This window comes from Chelonia mydas, chromosome 1 (genome assembly GCF_015237465.2).
Source record: "Chelonia mydas isolate rCheMyd1 chromosome 1, rCheMyd1.pri.v2, whole genome shotgun sequence".
Classification (NCBI taxonomy): Eukaryota; Metazoa; Chordata; order Testudines; family Cheloniidae; genus Chelonia; species Chelonia mydas.
In genome coordinates, this window is record NC_057849.1 from 159226150 (window position 1) to 159252167 (window position 26018).

At 43.6% G+C, this 26018-nt stretch overlaps 1 protein-coding gene across 5 annotated transcripts in view; it reads left to right on the top strand.

Moving 5' to 3' along the window:
- Nucleotides 1-26018, top strand: part of HLCS (holocarboxylase synthetase) — a 211741-nt gene that overhangs the window by 175016 nt on the left and 10707 nt on the right. For all 5 annotated transcript variants that reach the window (XM_037904147.2, XM_043538247.1, XM_037904160.2 and 2 more), the window contains 2 exons: nt 11154-11221; nt 18727-18887. In XM_037904147.2, coding sequence (XP_037760075.1) covers nt 11154-11221; nt 18727-18887 — 229 coding nt within the window. The remainder of the gene's footprint in view (nt 1-11153; nt 11222-18726; nt 18888-26018) is intronic.

Genomic DNA, 26018 nt, shown 5'->3' on the forward strand with positions numbered 1-26018 from the left:
TTCTGTGGAGCCACGACTTTACTCAAGAACTTTTCTTTTAAAAAAATCAGTCTGTTTACACAGCTAAAGACAATTGCAATCAGTTTTTTTTTTTAAAAGAAAAGATCTCCAGTGTACTTGATGGCAAAAAAAGAAATGTAGCTAATATAATTACGATTCATCTGGTAACTTACGAATCCTTACTAGCTCTATACCATTTATAACACCTGATCAAAAATTTCTAATATTGGTGTATTGCCAAATAATGTTAGGTTTCCAACCAGATTTCCACTCTGCTAGCATACATTGTCCAATATGCCACACTTGAACAAGTGTGGAGGAATACAAGAAATTATTTGTATGAGTTTAAATTGCTTTAACTTAATGTTAGACTCGCTCACACTTTTGGTAATATGTAAATGTATAGAAAGTCCATCTGTTCATTTCTGAATACTGGTAACATCATAGCAGAATTTTTGGGATCATTTTTGATCCTTTGAGAACTTCACATACTCAGCAGCTGACTTCCCAGTGGTCTGTTGCACATGGTCCATCCATCTGCTCACTGATTTTCCATTACTACAATGACCTGACACCATTCCTTCCATGATAACTTTCTCAGGGTTATTTCCATGCGTATGCCTGGTGTGATCAAAGTAGATAAATTTGTGCATGTTGATTTCCGACAACGGAGTCCACTTCTCTTCAATAATATTTCAAACATAAGTGTTAGTCTTCTTTTCCATCCAGGAGATATGCTTGAGTCTTCGCCCGCACCACATCTTAAATGTTTCAGTTTTTCTCATCAGCGGTATTGTTTTTCCAGGATTCACATCCATAAGTCACTATGGAAAAAATTAAGCTTTTCACTGGTTGAATGTCATACATTTTGCGATGCCATGGTTTTTTCACACTTCTGTATTTCATCAAAGCATATATTTAACTCAAATTTCCATCTCTCTCTGAAAAATTGAAAAGCACAAATAGACTGAAGTAGTCTGAGAAACATTGCATAAAGTATTGAGACCAGATGAGAGGTAGACGCAAGTTTTAGTAATAGGAATTTCAGGTCTCTCTCCTTCCATTGAGCGGATGGTGGTGGTGCAGCCTTCATAAAGTTCCTGGACCAGTTGGAGAAAGCTTTCAGGCATCCCGAACTCTTGCAGTGTGGCAAAAATGTGCTGGTGGAGCATGGATCCAAAAGCATCAGCCAGGTCGAGCCACACTATGGCACATTGTCTCTGTGCCTTCCTGGCCGTGTGGATGACCGTCTGAAGGACAAAGTTGTGTTCCTAACAACCTTCACATGACATGAAGCCTTGGTCCAGGTGATGCCATTTCAGATCCAGAGTGAACCTATGATCTTCCTCGAAGATGGGCAAGCATACCAACACTTTGGCACGCCCACGGGTTTCCTCATCCAGCAGACATCTGAGTGTGCCATCGCAGAGATTCTATGAGATGTGGCCAGGATTGACTCCTCCCTACTGGCACCATGGCAGAAGATCAAACTCCTTGAACACCTTCCTGATCCCCCATATTTCATTCATCCTGAGGGGATCTGCCATGGCGAAGGTACTTCTTCACTAGCTGCCTGATGGCGTTGTTTGCCTTGTTAAGAAGTGGATGTTTCTTCTCCAGAGGGCCAGCAATGAACTGGTGTACATCTCTCACAGGCAGGGCAGCACCAACATCCCTCGAGTGGGTGATCTGTGCAACAGTGCGGTGATCACTCACGCCTTCTAACGTGCCCGGATGCCATGGTGAGGAACATCGTGAAGAGTGCTATGCAGGATGTCATCAGGAAACAAATTGCCAGGACCCCCTCCAACCAAGCTGTCACCACCTACCTGAGTGGCTCCCTGGAAGGTGAATTTGTAAGAGAGAAGGGAAACTGTGCTTCGCTCTGGACTCATGCCCGCAATGCTATGCAACACCTGGAGAAGCAAATCGACATGGACATGGTGCAAGGAACATCCGGAGCTGGGTGTTCTGGTGTCACAGGTGACAAATACAGAGCACACAATCATCACTCAGAGAGCTAGAACCATGCTGGAGAGGATTCTCAAGGATGCCATCCATTCCAGTAGATGGAAAACCTGAAATGGAAGCCAGACCACTGCAAGGCTTTCGAGGTGACATGCAAGTGGGACGCCTGCAACTGCTTCCTCCTTGTGGGCATCTTCTCCCGATTTGCCAACTGTAGGTTCATCTACAGGGACCGGCTCATCTGCATCCTGCTGAAGGGAGTCGTCCACCAAGGGAATCGGGACAATCTATGCAGGAAGTGCGCCTATGCCAACGAGACACTACCCCACATCTTGTGTAGCTGCAAGCTCCATTCCAGAGCCTGGCAGCTGTTACAAAATGCCATCCAGAATCGTCTAGCCAGAGTCATCCTGCCACCCACGGGGCAAGAGGAACGGAAGAATATCATCATGGAGGACGTCATAGTGCCCTTTGAAAACAGGACCCTAGCCTTCTATGATGCCCGATCTTGAAAACGGGAGAAATGCACCCCTCTGGCTGACACCTGGAGAGCTAGGGGCTACAAGGTTCAAACTCACGCTCTGATCGTTGGAGCCCTGGGCTCATGGGACCCCAGTAACAAGCAAGTATTAAGAGAATGCGGAATGAGTCAATGCTATGCTCAGCGGCAACTCATGGTGTCAGGCACCATCAGGTGGTCGAGGGACATCTAGAACACATTGGCAATACCAGGAGAGATGAGCTGGAGCGCCAACCAGAAGTGAAATCAGAAAGTAACTGAAATACTTCTGTGAGGGATTATATCTACTAAGGGACAACCTATCCTAAATGCTCAATTACTGAGTGACAATCTACACTCATTCCTATATTTGCTTTCTACAACCAATTCTCTGTATAACTTTTCATGAGTGGTGTACCCAAGTATTCGGATTCCAGTACTAAACTGTATCATTAAACTTATTTAACTAAAATGGGGTTATTGCAGATTATGTGCTATATATATTTTATGACTTTTAAACCAGATTTTGTACTTTTGGATAAGCTCTACATCCAGATGTACAGACACTCTTTTCTTACCCTGTGTATTATATAATTTTAACATTAGCTTTATTAAATGTATATAGTGACTCAAATGCTTTAGCCCAACAGGAGTGCAGATAACAGAAGTTTCATGAAATCTCAGTTGATTGCTTTCTTAGTTAAAACCCTTTTACAGAAAGAATACAAAAGTGCTTGATAAGTCATTCAGATATAAAGCCACAGCAAAGACCAAAACAAACACCACGCAACATAGAAAGGATGTTATTTTTTGTTTTTACAATTATAACAGGAAAATTGTTGTGTAGATCTTTAGTCATCAAGGAAGCAATGAAAATAATAGTTAAGAAACATGGGAATGAGAAGAATGTAAACCTAGTATGTTCTTAGGTGTAAAGCACCAAGCACATCAGCATCACTTGTCAGACCTGTCAACTTACCAAGGCTCAAATTTGGGACACAATCCTTCCTGAAATGAAGGATGCAAAATTCAGAAAAATCATTCAGGAAAGTTAAAATGCTGTGGGATTCTTTTCTTTTAGTGTAAATGACTTTCTGTAGTTTGAGTGTCAGTTCTTTGTCTAATATAAATAATGAACAGTGGAGGTGACGATAAACCATCTTTGTGTGGAACATAGGTAACATAGGGATTAAAATGAGTGATGTACCTCATTTTGAGAGATATTTAAGAGGTATGGTGCTTAACAATGGATTTCCCCTAAATATTTTAAAAGAAACTTTAACTTTTGCAAATTTGTCGTGAAAACCTCTGTGTCAAGGTTTTGTTGTAATTTTGTTCTTGAAAATAAATAATACATTTCTTCTTTGTTCACAGAGATATTTGTTTGCATTCTTAGCTCTGTAAGATTCTAGGATTGTCACCATCTGTTCTCTGAAACCTATGATGGCTGAGTCAGTGTGAAGCGATGCAAACAGCTACAAGCGTAGTTGAAAGCTTTTTTTGTTTAGAATATCACCAGTTCAGTAATCACTGGGATTTGTAGTCTGTTACTTGCCAATTATTAAATTCTCAGCCATTTTCAGCTTTTTTTTACACTTTATGAATTACATCTGGATGACAGCATGTTTTAATATATATTTTATTTTAATATAAATTGTTTATATAGTGTCTCTTGTTCACAATTATCCCAAAGTACTTGACAGGCTGTTTGGGAATTATTTCACCCACTGCTGAGCCTCTTCGTGGAACATGGCAACTAGTTAACTGCACACAACAGTTCAGGACAGGAAACAGACTGAAGAGAAATTTTGGTAGGCAGAATGTAATTACCCAAATTGGAATTTGGTGAGGACACTGGGCTAAAACCTCTGTGCTTGGGAAAAGTGCCCTGCTTATTATCTCATTTGAAAGATGATAGCTGACAATGTTGTATGAACAGTGCATCCTGTTCTGACTCAGAAGGAGTTCTTTACCATCAGAATGCTTGAGTTTCCTAACATCAGATTAAGTTAGTGGATCTAATATTAAATTGGAAGGAAGCATGCCACCTACTGAATCACCAGCACTACTCCTCTAGTATCTGCCTTTACCTTTGAATGTCTTTCTTCCTGACATTGACCGGGCTTGATTCTGCTTAGTGTGTGAAGCATGATGAAATTGTAGCTCAAGGTGACGTGGCTACAGACTGCATTGTGTATATTTTAATTATTTTACAGCAACCAAGCAATGGTTTACTCTGGACAAGAGCAGTTAGATCTGTTCTTGATCAATATGTTTATAACCCTCTGGTTCACTTCTGAAGATACCATTCTTAATATGTTGTGATAAATTTGTTTTATTGCATCCCAATAACTACTCTGTTTGTTAAACCTTGGCACTGGAATTCATTTTTAATGAAATCCATTTCGTTTCCATTTATTTTGTTAGCTTTTCATAATGGTTTCAGTAGGTTTTTTTTTTTTTCAAGTAAAGAAAGGTCATGAATTGAAAAGATTACTTTTTTGAAGGAAAAAATTAAATGGTTCAGAATGGGTTTTTTAAATTAAATTGAAACACCTTAAGTCCTAACTTCCCCTCACATCTCCCTTGGAAACTCCCTCCTTTACTGTAACCTTGTGGTCTTGATGATATTCACAGAGACGCTGATGTACTGAATAAAGAAGTTCTTTAAGTTTTGAGTTTTGGAACATTACCAGTGTGTCTGAACCCAGGCTTCAAATTTTACTGGCATTTTGTTGGCAAACCAGTTTTTGGAGTCCCTTCTTATTTGAATATGTTTCCTGATACCTTTGGCTATGTGTTACTGTGTTTTTACATTCTGTCTCTTTTTTTAAAAAAAAAAAAAGTATATATAAAAGTAGAATAAACATATACAAAGAACTAATTTTAAAATATCTGGTATAAAAGTAGAATAAAGACACAAGAAAATTACCAACTGAAAATTCAAAGAGCACAAAAAAATAAGTGCCATTTTTATTGCCGAGGTACCAAAGTAGCAATCCCCTGTCCAGTCAGTGGGCCCAGTCCTCAAAACACTTTAAATGAAGCAGTCACAACTGTGTGTAGCCACATTGACTTCATCCTCCTCACGATAGCACTATGTCTAGTAATAAGTGTTTACAGAATTGGGCCCTATGGTTGACACTCTTGTTGCTAGTACAATCCCCCAACCCCCTACCCCACCCCAGAGTGTGTGTAACTGTAAGACATTTGGTTTTCAACCTGTGGTCCCTGGATGCCGGGGGTCTGCAGGCTGTGTAAAGATTTCCAGAGGGGTCTGCACCTCCATTTGAAAATTTTTAGGGGTCCACAAATGAAAAAAGGTTGAAAACTACTCCTGTAAAACAACCTTGTTAGCCCAATTTCGTTCACGGTATCAGCAGACACAGGTCAGAAAAGATATGATCACCTTAATATGGTAGATTCTTCTTTGTACAATATGTGTTTATAGCAAGGTTGGAAAAACTAGCACTGTAAAATTCCAAGGCTTTTTGTAAATCTTTTTGGAACACCTTCATCGCTTTTTTTTTTTTTTTTTTATAAAGAGGATGCAGGAAACTAATACCTGGAGACTTAAAAGAGACTATTGCTTTAAATGATCACTTTGCATACTAGCACTAATATGGGAAAAGGCTGTTTTATGTGGAAGCTGCTTGGATTTCTGCTATAAAAGAGAAATTTACTGGCATATTGATGAACTCCAACATGTAATAATGACTGGTAGGGTAGAATGTCTCTGATTGTGTTGCAAGTACTGCACTAAAGAATCAACAATTTCAGGTAGTCTACACTGTGTAGAAATAGATGCCTCTCAAAAAGTAGCTGGGATTAGAGGCCTTTTCTGTGTAATTACACTGTGAAAATAAAGGGTAATGGTAAGTTCAAAAAATCTAGTGGAATATATTGTTAAAGATGAGCTTTTTTTTCCAGTGGAAGGAGTTGTTAACTTGAAAACTGTTCTGCTCACAAAGATGCTTTTGTGTTCCCATAGATAAACTCATCATTTTATTAGTATATTTTGAGTTTAGTTAGAAAAACAAGTAGAAAACTTACAGTGCATAACAACTTGGGAATGGGGTAAAGAGTTCTTTAGCCTGTTGTGAATGGCAGGCAGTACATAAGAGAAAACGGCGTGGATTTTTAGCAAAGAGACTGAATGATTTGATACATGTTAGCCTTGAGTCTGCATTTCCTGACTTATGTGGGATTTAAACTAGACCCATAGCTAGCTTTAATGTACATTTATTGGGGGAAGAGAAATTGTTTTTTTAAACTTAATTGAATTGTGTACATTCTCAAACAACTTACTTACCTGGTGAATAATTTACTATTTTATTCTTTGAAAGGGGCAAAACCATCCCTCCCTAAAATTTGTTATAGGACTTATTGTTAGCGTGCAACAAAATGATGTTATGCGGAATTCTGCTACGAAGGGTATTTTTATAAATGTAAGAACTACGAATTGGAATGGAAATATCAATAGAACTGTCATTTAGAAGTAACAGTCTTTTCAGTAATGCATTTTAAGATCTGACAACTTTTCATCCCAGATGCTCCTGGGGAAAGCCTGAATTATAAAACCATAAATGGCATTATATAGTAACGTCTGAGCATTTCTATGTCAGTGCATTGGATCCTTGATTGACTTATCTTCTTTTATATGATCCTATGGACCTTTGTAGCTATTGAAAATATTTTAAACTCTGTCAAGAGGAAGGCTTTGTTTCAGTACGGTTTATTCTTTAGAAAAGTATCCAGCTCAAACTGCCATTACCTAAATTAAGATGATGGATTACACATCGGATATCAGGCAGTATAATGAAATATATAAAACATGTCAATATGTACACTGCGAAGGATATAATGGCCTATGGCTACGGTTAAGTAATAAAAATGGAACAGAGAGTTGGCAGGTGACCTCCTTGTCTGAAATATCATAGGAGACTTGGATCAAGTGGCGTGTCCTTTTTTACAGTTTGACTAAAAAATATTATCTTCTAATACTTAGTGTTTCCAATTTTATGGCATTCTCTGTAAATGAAATCATAGTAACTATAATCAAGCAACTTGAAGGGTGTGATTTTTTTTTTAAATCCCTCCCTTTCCCCATCCAGGACAAAGACATTCAGAGTTAAGGGTAGAAGTCTGTCTCTAACCTATGCCCAGGTATTTCAACATCTGGAATGTAATGTTTCCTTTTGTAATACCTCTGCAATACTGTAACACAACAGGGTGCATTAATGAGACTTTCAGCTTTAAACCCACAACATCAATGAAATGTATAGTTGTCAGGCTGTTAACATTATTCAAACGTAGTTTTTGTGGTTTGAATTCCCATTTTATGTTGCTATATACACAAAAGCCATTACATTGGCTAGCTGTGGGGACTGATGGTTCTTTGGCCCTGATATTTGTATGAACCATTTAAGTATTGTTTACTACTTTTGACAACATAGACTATAAATTATGTTGTGGAAAATTATTAATGTGCTAGTGTATTACCATTTAATATTTCAGTTGTTTTAAACACCAGAAGTGACCAGTTCACAGTTTGTCAGGTACCGCAAAAAATTTGTGGTGGTGAAGAAAGTTTGAAATGAAATTAAAGCATTTTTTTCCAGAATCACATAAATGCTTTTCTTTATCCCTACCTGTTGAGTATATTTAGTTTGAATGGGTCAATCTTCTGGATTCATCAGTGAGGTCTTCTGTCTTAATTCATTGTGCAACAATGAGAAACACAGAACTTTATAAAAACATTGAAATGAAGGGGGAAGTGAAGTAAGAGGAAATGAAAGTATGAGATGACTTCATCATATTACATTTTGCCATTGATGAACCCCCTTTTCCTCCTTCAATCTAATCTGTCACAAATATAATCATTTATTTCTTCAGTGGGAACATCCATCGCTAAGAATGTAAAATGCATCTACAATTGCTTTTTTCTAGTAAAGAAAATTCAAACAACTTTTCTTTTCCAGAATCGAAACAATCCTGTCCACCCCCAAAAAAACAACACAATTTATTAAGTTCAGAAGCACTTTATTATTGCCATGGAGCTGTGTGGCAATGCCTCCAGGGCTATCTCAGATAGCAGAAATCAATCTGTCTGCCTCCAGTTGTCTCAGCCTAGGTATTAGGAACTTCCCCATGTTGTGTACCTCCTTACAGAATTTCCTCTTGGCCTAAACAGTACAATCTCACTGTTCTCAAACTCTGTCTTGTTAACTGCTGCCAAACCTCTAACAGCTCCATGCATATGTTCCCTTAATCATATCTCTTTGTTTTAGAGGTCTGTGTTTGGTTTCAGAACTAACTTTTTTCCTATCCTGATTTTTTTACCATTTTTTGTAACATGACTATCTATTGTTTGCCTGATAATTAAAGAACCTAGATCATATGAACAGAGAGGTGACAGGCAAGTTTGTTTCAGTAAAATTTGTAATCTGTCCTTGGCCCCATTTCCAAATTTAAATTAATGTCCTTGTTGGAGTACCATGAATTCAGTATTGTAGTTGAACAGATGTTAATGAGTACGAAGAACCTCTCTGGCTCTGCTACTGGCTCCCAACACAAGGAAAGGTATACTTCAATACAAAAGGTTGACCATAGATAGGCAATCATAGTCTCAATAAGCAATTTGTCGTGTCCAAGAGAAACAATTCTCAAGCTGTATTTCATGTGAAATGGAAGTGGGACTGGCAAAGACATCTTCTGGCTAGTGTTGTTTGAAAATGTTTCACATTGATTCCTGCAATAATGTGAAAAAAACATCTGTTGGACCTGTTAAATCTTCAGTCAGCTGTGGTTCCAGTATTTCTAATTAGTAAAGTGTTTTATAGTCCAAACCTCTCTTTCGCCCTTAGAATAACCTACTGCTTTGATAGTCGTGTGAGCAATTGAATCATTATGCAGAGATGTTCTGAGATTTCAGGAAGTGGTTACTTTTCTGTATTTTTGCTCTGTTTTCTCTCTTATCTAGCCACAGCCATTAATAAAATACCACATTTCAAATTTTTTTTTTAAAAAAGGGTGGGGAGCAGATGAATAGCTCCTTCAGTAGCTATCTGCCATAACTTTCATTCCCAGTAGGCAGCAGAGGGTGCACTTGTACTTACTAGTTCCGACTATACAGCGTCATTATCTTGGTTACAGGAGGACTTTGAAGTCCTTGAATCTACTTCCTAAATTCATAAGAAATAATTTTGAATGCCACTTACTCTTGTCTGATTAGTGCCTAAGGCAAGGGTGATCAAACTTTTTGGCCCTAGGGCCATATCGGGGTTGCGAAACGATATGAAGGGCCTGGTAGGGAAGGCTGTGCCTCCCCAAACAGCCTGGCCCCCTCCCACTTTCTGCCCACTGATTGCCCCCTCAGAGTCCCTAACCCATCCAACCCCCCCCCCAGCTCCCTGTCTCCTGACTGCACCAATCCCTATCCACACCCTGCCCCCAACAGGCCCCCCGGGACTCCCATGCCTATCCAACCTCCCCGTCCCCTGACCTCCCCCACCCCAAGAACCTCCACCTCATCCAACCGCTCCCTGTCCCCCCCCCCTTTATCATGCCACTTAGAGCGGCAGGACAGGCTTATTGGAAAGCCTGGGAGGTGGGCAGGCGCAAGCCGCACTGCCCAGCAGGAGAGGCGGGCCAGAGCGCTCCCTGTGCAGTGGCGTGGCTGCGGGGGAGGGGTCAGGGGCTAGCCTCCCCCGCTAGGAGCTCAGGGGCCCGGGCAGGACGGTCCCGCGGGCTGGATGTGGCCCACGGGCTATAGTTTGCTCACCTCTGGCCTAAGGCAAAACCAGTTTTAAGTTAAATGAACTATTCTTTATTTGCATTAAAGTGAGATTTTTCAGACTATAAATTATTTACTAGATTTATCTTGTATAGCCAAACACTGGTAACATCATGGGGATCTTTTTTGTCTGTTTAATATATCTCTTCCCCAAAACTTAAAATGAAATGAAGAAGGATCATAATAGTGTTGAAATATGTTTTAAACAGTTCTCATAGTAAGATTTTTTTTAAATTTTTTAAATTCATTTGGTGGTGTTCAAGTGTACTTTCTACATATTCCCAGAGGAAAGTTAGTATTCTTTTAAGTCAAACTATTTTAACAGCAGAGCGCAAGCCTAAAACAAACCAGTGTTCTCTAGAGTTCTCAGAAGGTGTAGATTTATTTACTGTAGTTAAATCATAATTAGTTCTCAAGGGATAGTGTATCTTTTAAACTGCTTTATTGCCACCATATTGGTTTTCTAAATAATCAGAAACTGCTGCTGTTATATTCTAGAGTATGAACAAAAATTTGCTCTAAGTAGAAACAAATGTCTGGAATCGCTACTTGTCACTTATTGAAGATAGTGACACAAGTTAGAAGAAATAAGTACTTCCCTGAGAAATACTGAAGAAATACAGCCATCAGCGTTTTAAAGAGCACCTTAAATGAACTATGGTCATATCTTTTTTCCAGAATTAGAGATTCAGTATTATTTCACTTGATCATTTTTCAGTTAGCTTCTCTTTTTGGATTTTCCATTGCCCTTTTCACCTAATCATAAATTATAACTGAAAATGAATAAATGATTTTAATTTGATGTAAAATATTAGCCTCTATTTAAATGTTGATGGTAGATTTTCATGAACAAAGCTGACCTAGCTGACAATCTTTTTCCTTAATTGGCAGGTTGATGTTCAATTTGCCTCAGGAAATGGATTTAATAGCCATTGCAGTTCGACAAACACAAGGGAAAGGTAAGTAGGTTTTCTTGCAACACTAACAGAAAGAAGATAGTTTATTGCATTTATTTAGTAATGTAGTTTATGTGGATCATTTATAGTAGGACTGTCAAGCGCTTAAAAAATTAATTGCGATTAATCACACTGTTAAATAATAATAGAATACCATTTATTTAAATATTTTTGGTTGCTTTCTACATTTTCAAATATATTGATTTCAATTACATCACAGAATACAAAGTGTACAGTGCTCACTTTATTTTTATTTTGGATTACAAATATTTGCACTGTAAAAAACAAAAGAAATAGTATTTTTCAATTCACCTAATACAAGTACAATCCCTTTATCATGAAAGTTGAACTTACAAATGTAGAGTTATGTACAAAAATATAACTGCATTCAAAAATAAAAGAATGTAAAACTTCAGAGCCTACAAGTCCACTAAGTCCTATTTCTTATTCAGCCAATCGCTCAGACAAACAAGTTCGTTTACATTTGCAGAAGATAATGCTGCCCGCTTCTTGTTCACAATGTCACCTGAAAGTGAGAACAGGCATTCCCATGGCACATTCTAGCTGGCATCGCAAGATATTTACATGCTAGATGCCCTAAATCCTTCAAACCCAGGACGAAAAAGGAGCGGGATAATTGCCTGAAAGGGAAAGGAGAGGGCTGGGGACGAGCCAAGATCCGCGCCGGACAGCTCAATGCCCCCTTAGGGAAGTCGGGCCCCAGCTCAAGTTGAGCGGTGCAGCCCATCCCATACCTTGCCTGCGACTCCGGATAGCAGTACAGGCCTCCTTCAGCTTCAGGTGCTGTCGACACCTGAAGCCTTGCAGGCAGCTCAGGAGATCCTGATACTTGAGGTGCCGCCCACACTGGCTCTGGTGGTACTCCGATCTCGGGATAAACCCGCCTTGGGGCCTCCAGGTATGTTCCACCTCAGCGGCACAGTTCCCCATCACGGGGGGTGTCCCACCACTGCTTCCCCGCCCAAAGCTGTGACGCCTCAGAGCTAGAGGCGCAGGCTCAGCGGAGCCATCTTTGGTCCCGAGACCTTGGGTACCAACAGCAGGATTTGAGGTGTACCTCACCGGCAGCCTGGCACAGACCCACTGAGGCATGCAGAGGCGGAGGCACTGAGACTGACCCCTCACATCGCCAAGAGCTTGGTACAGATCCTGGGATTGATCGGGGGACCGAAGCCACTGGTCACCAGCCCATCGTCATCAGTCTTCAAGATGGCGATCGCCCGATTTGGGAAGATCCTCCTAGCAACCGGTGCGTGATAGCTCCCGGTCCCACTTGACATCTGGTACCAGTTGGGTAGCATAAAGTGTAGATTGCCGGGCTTCCAATGCTGATCCGCCAAACGCTGTCAGTCCCCAAGGCCCAGACCAAGATCTTCATCTCAATCGGACAGGTCTACCTTCAGGCGCAGTGACCAGCACCAGTCAGATAAGAGCTGCCACTCCACTCCGGCGATAGCTCCAGCACGGAGCAGGGTTCCGTAACTGCGGGACACCCTACAATACTTGCACTGCCGCCTACATCATCAGCACCAAAACCTGTCCCATGGTCCCAAGCACAGTGGCCGGCGCCATGGTACCCATGGTACCTTTGGGGGTTCACCCAGCCTTCCCAGGCTGTGCACTCTGTGCCGGGCGCCTCAGACAGGTCAGCGGCCTCGACATTCCAACCCCCTCCAGTTCCCGAGACTTATGGGGGAAGGACCTCACAGGCCCAGGAGGACCCAGGGAAGCAGCCTGCTGAACAACCAATAGACGTTGAGTGTCCTGCGATACCAGCAGCCTCATATGGTGAGGATGATATCATGGAGCCCCCTAACTCAGTTCCTTAGGATGATGCTAAGGCGCACTAGGAACTATTGAAGAGGCTTGCTTCTAACCTGAGGCTTCAGGCCAAGGAATTGGAGGAGCCTTCGGTCTCCGTATTTGATGTCCTCTGCTCCTCAACACCTGCCATGGTGGCTTTACCCCTTCATGAAGGGGTATCGAAGATTACCACTGCCCTGTGGCAGACTCCCTTCTCCTTGCCCCCCATCTCTAAAAGGGCCAAGTGCAAGTACTTTGTGCCAATCAAGGGGCATGAATACTTATATTCCCACCCAGCTCCAAATACCCTGGTGGTAGAGGCAGTTAACGACAGGGAGAGGCAAGGTCGACTCGGGGCTACCTCCAAAAACAAAGACTCAAGGAGGCTGGATCTCTTTGCACAAAAAGTTTATTTGTCTTCCAGCCTGCAGTTGAGAGTGGCCAATCACCAGGCCCGCCTTGGCCGCTATGATTACAACATGTTGCAGGCCATGGCCAACTTTGAGGCCTTGCTTCCCGAAGAGTCCAGGAAGGAATTCTGGGCGATCCTCGAGGACGGCACAGCTGTGGCCAGAGCGGCCCTCCTTGGCCGCTATGATTACAACATGTTGCAGGCCATGGCCAACTTCGAGGCTTCACTTCTCAAAGGGTCCAGGAAGGAATTTTGGGTGATCCTCAAGGAGGGCACAGCTGTGGCCAGAGTAGCCCTCCAGGCAGCTTCAGATGCGGCTGATTCTGCCGCCTGCACCATGGCCTCCGCCATCTCCATGTGGCGAGCTTCCTGGCTTCTCCTCTCGGGCTTGTCCACTGAGGCTCAGCCGTCGATGCAGGACCTTCCCTTCAATGGCCAGGCCCTGTTTGCAGAGAAGACAGACAGCAAGCTGCTCAGTTTAAAGGACTCCCGAACCACCCCAAAAACTCTGGGACTTTACGTCCCAGGCCTGGCATGTACATGGTTCAAACTGAGCCAGCCTCAGCAGGACCCGCTTCACAAGAAGGCCAAGGGCTACAAACGCCGCCTGAGCCACCACCCTCCACTCTCTGCTCAGAAACAAGCAGGGGGTCAAGCAACTGTTTTGAGGGTGTGCCCGAGGGCGACCTACCAGACTATTCCCTGGATCCATCTTCTGTTTGTTCCATCTGCCTTTTCTTTTTCCTTCCTGCATGGACCACTATAACCTCGGACCACTGGGTTCTGAACACAGGGCTATACCGCCCAGTTTCTACCACCACCACCCCAAGGCTCCTTCCCTGTCCCTCTTCAGAGTCTCCTCATGCAGGAGGTTCAAGGGTTATTGCAGCTGGGTGCGATGGAGGAGGTTCCTCTCGAATACAGGAACAAGAAGTTCTATTCCTGGTACTTTTTAATTCCAAAGGCCAAGGGCGGTCTACAGCCCATTCTGGATCTGCAAGACCTTTAGGTAACAAGTACCTAAAGAAGCTGAAGTTCCACTTGGTCTCCCTGGCCTCTATCCTCCCCTCTCTGGATCCAGGAGACTGGTATGCCGCCCTCAACTTGAAGGGTGCATACTTCCACATAGAGATCTTTCAAGGACACCGATGCTTCCTCTGATTTATGGTGGGACCTGGCCACTACCAATTTACAGTCCTACCGTTTGGCCTAGCGACAGCACCGAGAGTGCTCACCAAGTGCATGTCAGTGGTGGCGGCTTACCTCAGGTGCTGGGGTATCCAGATCTACCAGTACCTTGATGACTGGCTGATCAAAGGCAGCTCCAGGTCTCAAGTCCAAAAGGATGTTGCAGTGTTGCGGGCCATGTGCCACTCCCTGGGCCTAATGGTGAATGACAAAGTCAACGTTAGTTCCAGTGCAAAGGATAGAGTTCATTGGAGCGGAGCTCGACTTGACCTGCGCCAGAGCATTCCTGCCACTACAAAGGTTCCAGACATTGGCGGACCTCATCGCGCAAGTCTCTGCGTTCCCCCTCACTAGGGCCAGTTTTTGCTTGCATCTGCTGGGCCACATGGCAGCTTGCACGTACGTTGGCCACCATGCCAGGCTCCAGATGCAGGCCCTGCAGCAATGGCTGGCTATGGTCTATTCCCAGTCCAGGGATCACCTGGAAAAGATCGTTACCATCCCCCTCCGCCCTCTCCCCCCCTCCCAGTAATACTCACCTCACTGCGTTGGTGGATCGATCATGAGAAGGTTCTAGAGGGAGTTCCATTCGACAACCCCCTTCAGTCCGAGTTGGTGTCGGATGCCTCAGACCTCGGCCGGGGTGCGCACCTCAGAGATCTCCAGACCCAGGGTATGTGGTCCCCAGAGGAGATGACGCTACACATAAACTTCAAAGAACTCAGAGCAGTCCGCTTGGCATGCAGGGTCTTCCTACCTCACCTGTCGGTCAAGGTAGTGAGAGTTCTGGCAGCCTCAGTGTTTTACATCAACAGGCAAGGAGGAGTGTGCTCGTCGGCTCTCTGTCAGGAGGCGCTCCGTCTCTGCAACTTCTGCATCAATCAAAAGATGCACTGGGAGGCTTGTCACCTCCCTGGCGTCAAGAACATATTAGCTGATCACCTCAGCAGGGCCTTCTCCTCTCACCACAAGTGGTCGCTCCACCGGGAGGTAACCTACACCATCTTCCAGAGGTGGGGAACTCCCTAGGTGGACCAGTTCGCCACCAGGCAAAACAGAAAATGTCATCGGTTTTGGTCTGGGCAAGGACTCCCTCTCCAATGCCTTCCTCTTGTCATGGTCGGGGAGCCTGATGTACACATTCCCTCTGATTCCACTCATCAGCAAAGTCCTGGCAAAGATCATGAGAACCTGCTCTTTGTCTCTCTTGATCACCCCAGCGTGGCCTTGCCAGCACTGATTCGGCACGCTCATGAATCTGACAGTGGCCCCTCCCTGGCCTCCTGCCCGACCTACTGGACTTGCTGTCACAGGACCATGGTCGGCTCTTATACCCCAACCTCGCATCCCTCCACCTCTCGGCATGTATGCTGCGTGGCTGAACCCAGAGGAGTGGACCTGTTTGGAAGGAGTCCAACAAGTCCTCCTGGGAAGTAGGAAGCCTTCAACCAGACTGACCTATCTGGCCAAATGGACAAGTTTTCCTGCTGGGTGTCCGAGCATGGCATCTCTCCCTCACATTCTGCCATACAATCTGTCTTAAACTACCTGCTTCATTTGAGGAACCCAGGCCTGGCACACACTTCCATTAGAGTGCATCTCATGGCCGTCTCCGCTTTTCACGTGATGATCCAGGGCCAGACGGTGTTTTCTCATGACATGACGTTCAGATTCTTGAGCAGTCTCGAGAGACTCTTCCTGCAGGTACAGGCCCCTGTCCCGCAATAGGATCTTAACTTGGTCCTTTCTAGGCTCACGGGCCCGCTCTTTGTGCCACTGGGCTCCTGCCCCCTTCCCACCTGTCATGGAAGGTCGCTTTCCCGGTGGTGACGACATCAGCGAGACGAGTCTCTGAGATTAAACCTTGATCTCAGAACCGCAGTACACAGTCTTCTACAAATACGTAAGATTCTGCTGTGGCCCCACCCAGCCTTCCTGCCGAAGGTGGTGTCTACCTTCCATATGAAACAGGACGTCTTCCTCCCAGTGTTCTGTCCCAAACCGCACAAGACCAGTGAGGAGAGGCATGTTCATGCACTGGACGTCCAGAGAGTCTTGGCTTTTTAGCTGGAACGTATCAAACCTTTCGGTAAATCAACTCAGCTCTTCATTGCCACAGCGGATTGGATGAAGGGCCTTCCGGTGTCCTCTCAGAGGATTTCCAATTGGATCACCTCTTGCATAAGGACCTGTTACGACCTGGCGGGGATTCCACCGCCACCAATTGTCAGAGCCCACTCAACTAGAGCTCAAGTGTCCTGGGAGGTTTTCCTGGCGCACATCCCTATTCAGGATATCTGAAGAGCTGCAATGTGGTCCTCTGTTCACATGTTAACGGCGCATTATGCCATCACTCAGCAGGCCAGAGATGATGCTGGGTTCAGCAGAGCTGTGTTGCAATCTACATGTCTGTGAACTCCTACCCGCCTCCAATGGTACTGCTTGGGAGTCACCTAATGTGGAATGGACATGAGCAAGCACTCGAAGAAGAAAAGACTGTTACCTGTTCTGTAACTGGCGTTCTTCTAGATGTGTTGCTCATGTCCATTCCACGACCCGCCCTCATTCTCCACTGTCAGAGTTTACAGCAAGAAGGAACTGAAGGTGGGGGGAGCCAGCGGTGCCCCTTATACTGCATCATGCAGGTGCCACTCCAGAGGGTGCCAGAGCTGGTCCCCTATGGATACTGCTGAGGGAAGAACTTCTGGCACCAGTGCATGTGGCAAGTACACACATCTAATATGGAATGGACCTGAGCAACACATCTCAAAGAACGCCAGATACAGAACAGGTAACTGTCTCTTTTGGTTTTAGTGCAGTTATGTAACAAAAAAAAATCTACTTTTGTAAGTTGCACTTTCACGATAAAGAGGTGAACTGAAAAATACTATTTCTATTTATAATTTTTATGGTGCAAATATTTGTAATAAATTATAATATAAAGTGAGCAGTGTGCACTTTGTATTGTGTGTTGTAACTGAAATCAATATATTTGAAAATGTAGAAAAACATCCAGAAATATTTAATAAATTTCAGTTGGTATTCTATTGTTTAACAATGCAATTAAAACTGCGATTAGTCACCATTTTTTTAATCATGGTTAATTATTTTGAGTTAATCGTGTGAATTAATGTGATTAATCGACAGCCCTAATTTGTAGACACAGGAAAAAATATTTTTGGAGAGCCCAGGGGGTTGATAATTGGATAGCAGTTTTTTCCCCTTTTACGCTTACTAATTTGAATCCAGCCCAAGTTAGAAATGACCAAAAGTAGTTATCTCATGGATGTTTGGTAGCTTACATAGAATGAATTGGTGGCATTGTTTTAATTCCTACTGAAAAGTCTTCTGTATCACACAAACTGCCATCACCACAGTTGGCACTGAACCAAACCAGAACCAAAACTCCCATTGACTTCACTGCAGCAGGACTGGGCCTTGAATTGGCATGGAGCAGTAGTTCTCAACCTACAGCCCACAGGTCACTTGCAGCCCAATCAGCACACAGCTGTGGCTCATGTGACATCCTCAGGGCCACACAGGGAGCATGTATATTGGTGTGGATGCGACCTATATAACACACAGAATGTTACAATGTGGCCCACAATGGTAAATAGGTTGAGAACCACGGGCATGGAGTCTGTTTTGTGGATAGATAGAAGGCTTCAGTCTCCAGGAACGTTTCACAAGTACGTTTTCATTTAAAAACAAACATAAGTAGTTCATAAAAACATATGATCTACAAGATACCAAGGAATTTTTGGGAACATATCATGTGCAATGCTTTTGATTTCTTTATGAAGTTTCTATAAACATGATTACCTGAACACACATTAACAAAACCAATACTTTAAAATAGCTATAAAATTGAATGTTGTTTTTCTTTGAAATAATCTGGAACAGTTTTAGAGCCCTCTGTATAGATTTTTTCAAGTGGGTGCTATTTTTGAAAAACTAATTCTTATGCTGCTGCTTTCTACGTTAACTAGTATGAACTTTGAAAACACAAAACAAACCTCCCCACCCCCCCACCAATTTCTCTTTCTTACATGTTTGTTTATTCATTGTTGCGGATTTTTTTCAGGTCGTGGTGGAAATGCCTGGCTCAGTCCTGTGGGATGTGCTCTATCAACTTTACATGTTTCCATTCCTTTGTGTTCCCAGCTGGGACAGAGAATTCCTTTTATTCAGCACCTGATGTCCCTGGCTGTGGTGGAATCAGTGAGATCGATACCTGGATATCAGGTATCTAATTTTAATTCATTTTAATATTCCTATTTTCACATTTCATTCAGTTCAGTCTGTAACCTGACCTTCATAACTAGGTTGTGTCATTGAAAGCATAGATCAATGATACTCAGACCGAGGCTCACAAGCCGCAAGTGACTCTTTAAAATGTCTACTATGGCTCTTTGCAGCACATGATATTAAAACACTGTGATTTAATTATTAACCAATTGGGATGCTTTTGCTATGTTATTAACCAAAAATAATAATACTTGATCAGCCATTTTGCTGTGAGAATTTATATATATATAATAAAATGTTAAAAACTAAGTATTTCCTGTCATACTGTTTAAATATGAATACATAATATCATAGTAAATGAAACAATAAATTAACACTACTGTGCCTCTTTTGGGCAATGTTGATCCCTAAGTTGTTTCCTAAACCACTGAGGTCTGAGTATCACTGCCAATGAGTTTAGCTCTTCAGTAATACTGGATTGTATAATTCCTGTGTGATTAAAAGAATGGATGGATTTAGCCTTCTGATTTATTTGTATGTGTTTTTAATAGATCCGATGCTTGCAGAGTGAATGCCTGCTATTGATTAGATTGAGTCTAGCAAACTCATTTCACTTATAATCTGATGAGCATTTGCGCCAAAGCCCTGGTCTACACTAGGAGCTGAGGTCGAATTTAGCAGTGTTAAATCGATTTAACCCTGGACCCGTCCACACGACGAAGCCCTTTTTCTTCGACTTAAAGGGCTCTTAAAATCGATTTCCTTACTCCACCCCCGACAAGGGGATTAGCGCTGAAATTGGGCTTGCTGGGTCGAATTTGGGGTACTGTGGACGCAATTAGACGGTATTGGCCTCCGGGAGCTATCCCGGAGTGCTCCATTGTGACCGCTCTGGACAGGTCTCTCAACTCAGATGCACTGGCCAGGTAGACAGGAAAAGGCCCGCGAACTTTTGAATTTCAATTTCCTGTTTGGCCAGCGTGGCAAGCTGCAGGTGACCATGCAGAACTCATTAGCAGAGGTGACCATGATGGAGTCCCAGAATCACAAAAGCGCTCCAGCATGGACCGAACGGGAGGTACGGGATCTGATCGCTGTATGGGGAGAGGAATCCGTGCTATCAGAACTCCGTTCCAGTTTTCGAAATGCCAAAACCTTTGTCAAAATCTCCCAAGGCATGAAGGACAGAGGCCATAACAGGGACCCGAAGCAGTGCCGCATGAAACTTAAGGAGCTGAGGCAAGCCTACCAGAAAACCAGAGAGGTGAATGGCCACTCCGGGTCCAAGCCCCAAACATGCCGCTTCTACAATGAGCTGCATGGCATTTTAGGGGGTTCAGCCACCACTACCCCAGCCGTGTTGTTTGACTCCTTCAATGGAGATGGAGGCAACACAGAAGCAGGTTTTGGGGACAAGGAAGATGATGATGATGAGGTTGTAGATATCTCACAGCAAGCAAGCAGAGAAACCATTTTTCCCGACAGCCAGGAACTGTTTCTCACCCTGGACCTGGAGCCATTACCCCCCGAACCCACCCAAGGCTGCCTCTCGGACCCACCAGGCGGAGAAGTGACCTCTGGTGAGTGTACCTTTTAAAATACTATACATGGTTTAAAAGCAAGCATGTTTAATGATTAATTTACCCTGGCATTCGTGGTTCTCCTAGATACACTCCCAAAGCCTTTGCAAAAGGTTTCTGGGGAGGGCAGCCTTATTCCATCCACCACGGTAGGACGCTTTACCACTCCAGGCCAGTAGCACGTACTCAGGAATCATTGTAGAACAAAGCATTGCAGTGTATATTTGCTGGCGTTCAGACAACATCCGTTCTTTATCTCTCTGTGTTATCCTCAGGAGAGTGATATCATTCATGGTCACCTGGTTGAAATAGGGTGCTTTTCTTAAGGGGACACTCAGAGGTGTCTGTTCCTGCTGGGCTGTTTGCCTGTGGCTGAACACAAATGTTCCCCGCTGTTAGCCACGGGGAGGGGGGATGGGCTAGCCACGTGCTGGCGGGAGGCAAAATGGGACCTTGTAACAAAAGCACATGTGCTGTGAATGTAATGTTAACAGCAAGGTTTACTGTGAAAGAGTGCACCCATTGTTCTATAAAATGTGTCTTTTTAAATACCACTGTCCCTTTTTTTTTTCCTCCACCAGCTGCATGTGTTTCAAGGATCACAGGATCTTCTCCTTCCCAAAGGCTAACGAAGATTAGAAGACGAAAAAAACGCACTCGTGATGAAATGTTCTCTGAGCTCATGCTGTCCTCCCACGCTTACAGAGCACAGACGAATGCGTGGAGGCAGACAATGTCAGAGTGCAGGAAAGCACAAAATGACCAGGAGAAGAGGTGGCGGGCTGAAGAGAGTAAGTGGCGGGCTGAAGAGAGGGCTGAAGCTGAAAGGTGGCGGCAGCGTGATGAGAGGACGCAGGATTCAATGCTGAGGCTGCTGGAGGATCAAACCAATATGCTCCTGCGTATGGTTGAGCTGCAGGAAAAGCAGCAGGAGCACAGACCGCCGCTACAGCCCCTGTGTAACCAACCGCCCTCCTTCCCAAGTTCCATAGCCTCCTCACCCAGACACCCAAGAACACGGTGGGGGGGCCCTCCAGCCACTCCACTCCAGAGGATTGCCCAAGCAACAGAAGGCTGGCATTCAATAAGTTTTAAAGTTTTAAACTTTTAAAGTGCTGTGTGGCCTTGTCCTTCCCTCCTCCACCACCCCTCCTGGTGCTTCTCTCCTCCACCACCTCTCCTGGGCTACCTTGGTAGTTATCCCCCTATTTGTGTGATGAATGAATAAAGAATACATGAATGTGAAGCAACAATGACTTTATTGCCTCTGCAAGTGGTGATCGAAGGGAGGTGGGGAGGGTGGTTATCTTACAGGGAAGTAGAGTGAACCAAGGGGTGGGGGGTTTCATCAAGGAGAAACAAACAGAACTTTCACACTGTAGTCTGTCCAGTCATGAAACTGGTTTTCAAAGCTTCTCTGATGCGCACCGCCCCCTCCTGTGCTCTTCTAACCGCCCTGGTGTCTGGCTGCACGTAACCAGCAGCCAGGTGATTTGCCTCAACCTCCCACCCCGCCATAAACGTCTCCCCCTTGCTCTCACAGATATTGTGGAGCGCACAGCAAGCAGTAATAACAGTGGGAATATTGGTTTCGCTGAGGTCTAAGCGAGTCAGTAAACTGCGCCAACGCACCTTTAAACATCCAACTGGACATTCTACCACCATTCTGCACTTGCTCAGCCTGTAGTTGAACAGCTCCTGACTACTGTCCAGGCTGCCTGTGTATGGCTTCATGAGCCATGGCATTAAGGGGTAGGCTGGGTCCCCAAGGATAACTATAGGCATTTCAACATCCCCAACAGTTATTTTCTGGTCTGGGAATAAAGTCCCTTCCTGCAGCTTTTGAAACAGACCAGAGTTCCTGAAGATGCGAGCGTCATGTACCTTTCCCGGCCATCCCAGGTTGATGTTGGTGAAACGTCCCTTGTGATCCACCAGTGCTTACAGCACTATTGAAAAGTACCCCTTGCGGTTTATATACTCGGCGGCTTGGTGCTCCGGTGCCAAGATAGGGATATGGGTTCTGTCTATGGCCCCACCACAGTTAGGGAATCCCATTGCAGCAAAGCCATCCACTATGACCTGCACATTTCCCAGGGTCACTACCTTTGATATCAGCAGATCTTTGATTGCGTTGGCTACTTGCATCACAGCAGCCCCACAGTAGATTTGCCCACTCCAAATTGATTCCCGACTGACTGGTAGCTGTCTGGCATTGCAAGCTTCCACAGGGCTATTGCCACTCGCTTCTCAACTGTGAGGACTGCTCTCATCTTGGTATTCTTGCGCCTCAGGGCAGGGGAAAGCAAGTCACAAAGTTCCATGGAAGTGCCCTTACGCATGCGAAAGTTTCGCAGCCACTGGGAATCGTCCCAGACCTGCAACACTATGCAGTCCCACCAGTCTGTGCTTGTTTCCCGAGCTCAGAATCATTGTTCCACTGCATGAACCTGCCCCGTTAGCACCGTGATGCCCACATTGCCAGGGCCCGTTCTTTGAGAGAAGTTTGTGTCCGTGTCCTCATCGCTCTCGTCCCTGTGCTGACGTCGCCTCCTCACCCGGTATCGCTCTGCCAGGTTCTGGTGCTGCATATACTGCTGGATAATGCGTGTGGTGTTTAATGTGCTCCTAATTGCCAAAGTGATCTGAGCGGGCTCCATGCTTGCCGTGGTATGGCGTCTGCACAGAAAAAAGGCGCGGAACGATTGTCTGCCGTTGCCCTGACGGAGGGAGGGGCGACTGACAATATGGCTTACAGGGTTGGCTTACAGGGAATTAAAATCAACAAAGGGGATGGCTTTGCGAGAAACTGAATGGCCCCCTCAAGGATAGAACTCAAAACCTCAAGGATAGAACTCAAAACTGGGTTTAGCAGGCCGTTGATTTCACAGAGGGAGGGAGGGAGGAGAAAATGAATACAAAACAAATCTGGTCTATTTCTTGTTTTGAGCCACTTCATCTATCTTTATACATCTTGCTGGCAGCAGACTGTGCAGTACGACTGCTAGCCATCGTCAACACCTGGGTGCTCGGCAGAAGACAGTGCAGTATGACTGCTGGCCATCATCTTCTGCTAGCTGCAGATTAAAAGACAGTGCGGGACTGAATCGCCACGAGACAAAACAAGGGAAATGACCTGGCTGAGTCACTCCCATGTTTGCCCAGGCACCCAGTTAAAAGAGCACCCAGGATTACGTCGATGACGGCTACCAGTCATACTACACTGTCTGCTGCCAAAAGGCAATAAACTGCTGCTGTGTAGCAATGCAGTACCACGTCTGCCAGCACCCAGGAGACATACGGTGACGGTTAGCTGAGCGGGCTCCATGCTTGCCATGGTATGGCGTCTGCACGGGTAACTCAAGAAAGAAGGCGCAAAATGATTGTCTGCCCTTGCTTTCACGGAGGGAGGGAGGGAACGGGGGCCTGATGGTATGTACCCAGAACCACTCGTGCCAACGTTTTAGCCCCATCAGGCACTTGGATTTCTACCCAGAATTCAAATGGGCAGCGGAGACTGCGGGAACTGTGGGATAGCCACCCACAGTGCAGTGCTCCGGAAGTCGATGGTTGCCTCGGTACTGTGGACACACTCCGCCGACAACATGCACTTAGAGCATTTGTGTGGGGACGCACACAATCAACTGTATAAAAACACTTTCTACAAAACTGACTTCTGTAAATTCGACCTAATTTTGTAGTGTAGACATACCCTGAAGCTGGATTTACCTTTTGCTTTGTCTAACTGTTGGATTCATTTGTTTTGGTTATGAAAATATTGAGGACAAGTGAGAAGAAAAACTGATAAATGCTTTTTTTGTTGGTGCATTTCAGTGGCCACTTGGCCCCTTTTAAAGGATTTTTTTCCAGCTCCTTTTGAAGGTTGAAAACTGATTTTTAAAGAAAAAGTTAAGAGTATTGCTCTCAGGAGGGAGTCAAATGTCCTGTCATCAGTGTTCAAATGAAGAACCAATCTTCTTCTTCACCTCATATCTCTTTTTTTAATATTACCATATTCTAATATTTGCTAACTATAAAACTGGTATTTTACAGAAGTAGTTAACTAAAGCACATGTTTCCTATATTACTCAAAATGAATGTCTCATACACATTTACACGTGAACTTTATTATAGTGGCACCCGTAGCTTTGCTGTAGTTTAGGGTCTGTCAGCCCTTCTATTAAAACTTCCTAACTTCAGCACTTCATAAATTGACTGTAAAAATTGCTCCAGACTGAAATTTGCAATACAAAATCTTTGGCTGGGGAGGTCAATATTTTTAACAATTGAAAATAAAAGGGGGAGAGGGGTTACTTGTTTAAAGTATGAGTCCAAAAGCAAAAATAGACATAATAGTTTAAGAATCTTTTTGTTTCTGCACTCCTCTTCATACTGTGGCATATAGAGTGGCTACTTTTCAATGAATTCTTTTTTTAAAAAAATTAGTCCATTCAGGAGTAGCAACTAGATTGAGATAATAGATGATAATAATTTAACACAGAAGGAATAATTGTGTCAATAACACACATAGCTGAGTCTACCAAGTATGCATTTATATTTTTATAATAGCTTGTTCTGACCATAAAGAAGTTGAATTTATCTTGAAAGAAACCGCCCCCGCCCAAGAATGAATTAACTACATAGTTGGAGCTATAAAATTCCATCATGTCAGTGATCACTAAATTAAGAGGAATCACTAAATATGCTTTGACAGTTTGTCATCATCCTGAACTCAGTGGAAGAAAGGATTTTCTGTACTTCCTTTGAGATTTTTTTAAAGAAAGGAAATTAAACACAGACAGTGGATTAAAACAATGTTAAGAGTCTGACTCAAATCTATGAAAGCAAAGAAATTCAAAGTTAAATCTGAAACTCTATGCTTAAATTGACCCTTTGGACCTAGGGTAATGCAAGGCTCTCCACATGGTGGATGAACATATATGCCATATGAGCTTCAGTAGCTAGGAACAATGGGCTAAGTTATGGATAAGGTTTCAATCTTAGCTCTACATTTCCATACCTTTTTGCATAAGTCAGACCTTTATTATTACTTTAACATACTTTTAATGTGGTTTGTTATGCTCAAATTCCATTCTAGAATTTTCATACAAAAGTATCAAATGTATGTGTCTCAGTTTATCAATCAGTCATTTTTAGGGCTTTCTCTTTAGTGTTCACAGTTCTAAATGGACAGCAGTTCAAGCTACTGTCCACAGTTCTGGATTCTCAATGGGAAAATCTGACAGTTCAATTCAGTGTTTCATTTGCAGATGACAGTGCTCTGAATACAAACAAACCTTATGTACTGTATATTTTCTACTGTTCCTGTCTCAGAACAATATTTAGGAGCCACTACGTAACTTATAAATAAAAATGACATGTGTCACCACTACATGTAACCAGCTAAATCAGTGCAAAATAATGCATTGTATTTTATATTTTGACAGTAAATCCTTTGGAAGCAATGGTAGTTATGCAGCAGTTCATCTTGCCTCATTATATTACAACAAAAATCTCATGTCACCACTATAGTTCATCTTGAAAATTA